Here is a 3,023-nt window from a genome sequence, read left to right on the forward strand (position 1 = left end):
GAGATTTCTAAGTGATTTGGGAGGGATGAAATCACCAATCCTGGGACTATGTTTTGAAAGCAGCCAGCACACTGATTGTACAGGTGTGTGCAGGCCTTTTTGTAGAGGCCAAACCATGATTCTGGGTTCTACCCCAGAAGACAGGAGGTCATTGCCCTGGAGTCAGGAGGGCTCCACCTAGGAGAGGTGGGAGCCAGAGCAGCATGAGGGCTGCTAGCTGTGTGCAAGTGGCTGCTAGCTGTGTGCAAAAAGCCATATTTTGGACGGAGGCTGTGTGCATTCAAGGAGTCCAACTGCTGAGTGCTGGGACTAGCCAGTGGTCTGGGAGACCCATATAAATAGAGGGCTGATAAATAGAGCCAGGAGGCTGAATTTTGTTTCATTTGTTTTGATGGTTGAACACCCCCTGCGTGGGAAACACGTTATTGAACTTTCTTTTAAATAGAATTGGGCAAAAAGGCCCTTAAAAAGAAGAAGCGAGTTGCTATGTTCTTTAATAAACTCTACGCTTGATGCTAGTTCCCACAGCAGTTCCACCTGTCCTCAGAAACTGATTATTAACATTTTCTGTCTGTCAATTCGTTTTCACAGATGACACATCAAAAGAACCAGACCATTTTTATGGAAATCCTGATTATTGGATTCAAAAGCTTCACTGATTACAAAATTCCACTCTTTCTTCTCTTGCTGATAATCTACACATTGACCTGCATTGAGAACCTCCTGATCATCTTTTTGGTTAATAAATACCCTCATCTCCATTCTCCTATGTACTTCCTGATCAGTAATTTGCTCTTTTGTGAATTTGTCTATACTACGAACTTGGTTCCACTGATGCTGCATGACTTACTGTTGGGAAGAGGGGTCATCTCCTATCTTGGTTGTGTTGTCCAACTTAACGTATTGGGAGGTGTGTCAAACGTGGAGTCTCTTCTGCTTACGTTAATGTCGTATGACCGATATTTGGCTATCTGTAAGCCTCTGAGATATTCCGCTCTCATTCACATTAGGCTGTGTTTGTATTTCATGATTTTGTTTTGGTTAATCTCGTTGATGATTGTGGCAGGGATATCTTACTTTCTGCTTAACCTGAAATTTTGTGGACCTGTAATCATCGACCACTTCCATTGTGAATTCAACATCATAAAATCCTCGGCATGCTCGGACATAACGTCGTTCGACTTTTTTGTCTTCGTCATCAGCATTTCGCTGACAGTTGGACCTTTTATATTGATTGTTTTATCTTACGCTTTTATCATAAACGCAATTCTCAAGATAAAGTCCTCATCGGGACGCCAGAAAGCCTTCTCCACCTGCAGCTCACATCTCCTGGTGGGGACTTTGTATTTTGTCACAGTTTTCATCTTGTATGTGGTGCCAAGAGGCAGCTATTATTTCCAAGTCTATAAAGGGATGTCCTTTGTCTACTTTTCAATTACTCCGCTGGCAAACCCCATCATTTATACTTTAAGGAATCAGGATATTCATAAAGCTATGAAGATGACGATAAGTGAAATGAAACAACTTTGTACTACAAAAATACATTAATAATAAACATTGTTCATATTGTACTGCGTTATTCACTGTTGTGTTCTTACTGCTACTTTAACCGTTTCCTCGCCGCCCAGAAATACTGCTACAGGACGGCACGGGAACACAAAATTTGTGGCCTCAGCTGTCAATCTTTGGATTCCTGCCGGTGATTCTCTGCCGGCACCAGAGGATTCAAGGATTTCCGACGGGGGAGAGACCTTTATGTAAACAATACAGATCTCTCCTGTCAGCTCCTGCACAGGGGCAGACTGAGCATTCGAGTACTCGGGCACTGCCCGAGGGCCCGGAGTCAGTAGGGGGCCCCATGAGATGCCCCTGGTACCTTTTTCATAGGCTTTTTTGAGCTTGGGCAAGGACACAGGGGCCCCATGATCCCCTATTGCCTGGGGTCCCCATGAGTTGTCAGTCCACCTCTGTTCCTGTACACTACTTTGTATGGCTCTGCATAGCAGTGTGCTTACAGTTGAACAGCACACAGCCCACATAGTAAAACAGCTCAGTTAACCCTTTGATCGCCCCACATGCTAACCCCTTCCTGCTTGTTGCCATTAGTACAGCGTCAGTGCTTTTTATTAGCACTGATCACTGTATTGGTGTCACTGGGGATTTCCCCAGTGACACCAAGTCAGTTCCCCCCAGTGTCAGAATGCCCGCCGCATTCCCGCTATAAGACACTGATTGCAGCCATTACTAGTACAAAAAATTTAAAAATCCCAGTCTATATACCGCCGTTTGCAAAAGCAATAAATTTCACGTAAACCAATTGATTTACACTTATTGGGATTTTTCTTCGCAAAGAGCAGAATATATTTTGGTCTAAATTTATGACAAAATTTGATTTTCTTATTTTTTTCACTGAACATGTGGACATGCAGCGCTCCCATCAATGATATTATGCAAATATAAATGTAGAAATATGTATACTACTCAAAAAATTATATTGAGCATATATGAATGCAAGATTGTGTATAGCACACACAACTGAGTCACCATGCATAGATAAGTTCATAAATTCAATTCCAAATAGAAACGTGATGATAGGTGACAGAGCACATTTTATGCCCAATTCATGCAAAACTCCACGTAATCCCAAGGGGTTCACCTACTTTTTCTTGCAACTGTAAGTCAGAGCTCCAGGACTTGCAAGCTTTCCAAGACGGAAGGTCAATGGTGTTTTCGAGGCAAGTGTAAAGCTTAGATATAACATGTCTCTGGGGAGAGTCTGTATAGCAAAGTTTTTCAAATGGGGTAAGTGGTCTTGTATAATCTTTTAGATGTGGGGAGCTATGTATAAAATGGTGGAGTTGTCTGTACATTCACGGCGTCAGGGTCAGGGATGGCCATTTTGTTCAGAATAAGGTCTCTGGATAAGAACGTCTCGTCTTTGAAAAGTTGATGCAAATCCAAATTGTCTGTGGGGTTAGACCCGGCGAGAAACGCATGCAACATACCCGGTGGGAAGTCTGGAT

The 3,023-nt window shown here is 42.8% G+C and overlaps 1 protein-coding gene across 1 annotated transcript; it reads left to right on the forward strand.

Annotated features, from left to right (window-relative positions):
- Nucleotides 1-591: 591 nt before the first annotated feature.
- On the forward strand, nt 592-1,548 carry LOC149460374 (olfactory receptor 2B6-like). The gene has a single exon (XM_089679780.1). The coding sequence runs from the start codon at nt 592-594 to the stop codon at nt 1,546-1,548; it is 957 nt and encodes a 318-aa protein (XP_089535906.1).
- Nucleotides 1,549-3,023: the final 1,475 nt, after the last annotated feature.

The sequence above is a fragment of the Staurois parvus genome, unplaced genomic scaffold, assembly GCF_062004578.1.
Source record: "Staurois parvus isolate SC_StPar_1 unplaced genomic scaffold, SC_StPar_1.0 ptg000231l, whole genome shotgun sequence".
In the NCBI taxonomy this organism is placed as follows: Eukaryota; Metazoa; Chordata; class Amphibia; order Anura; family Ranidae; genus Staurois; species Staurois parvus.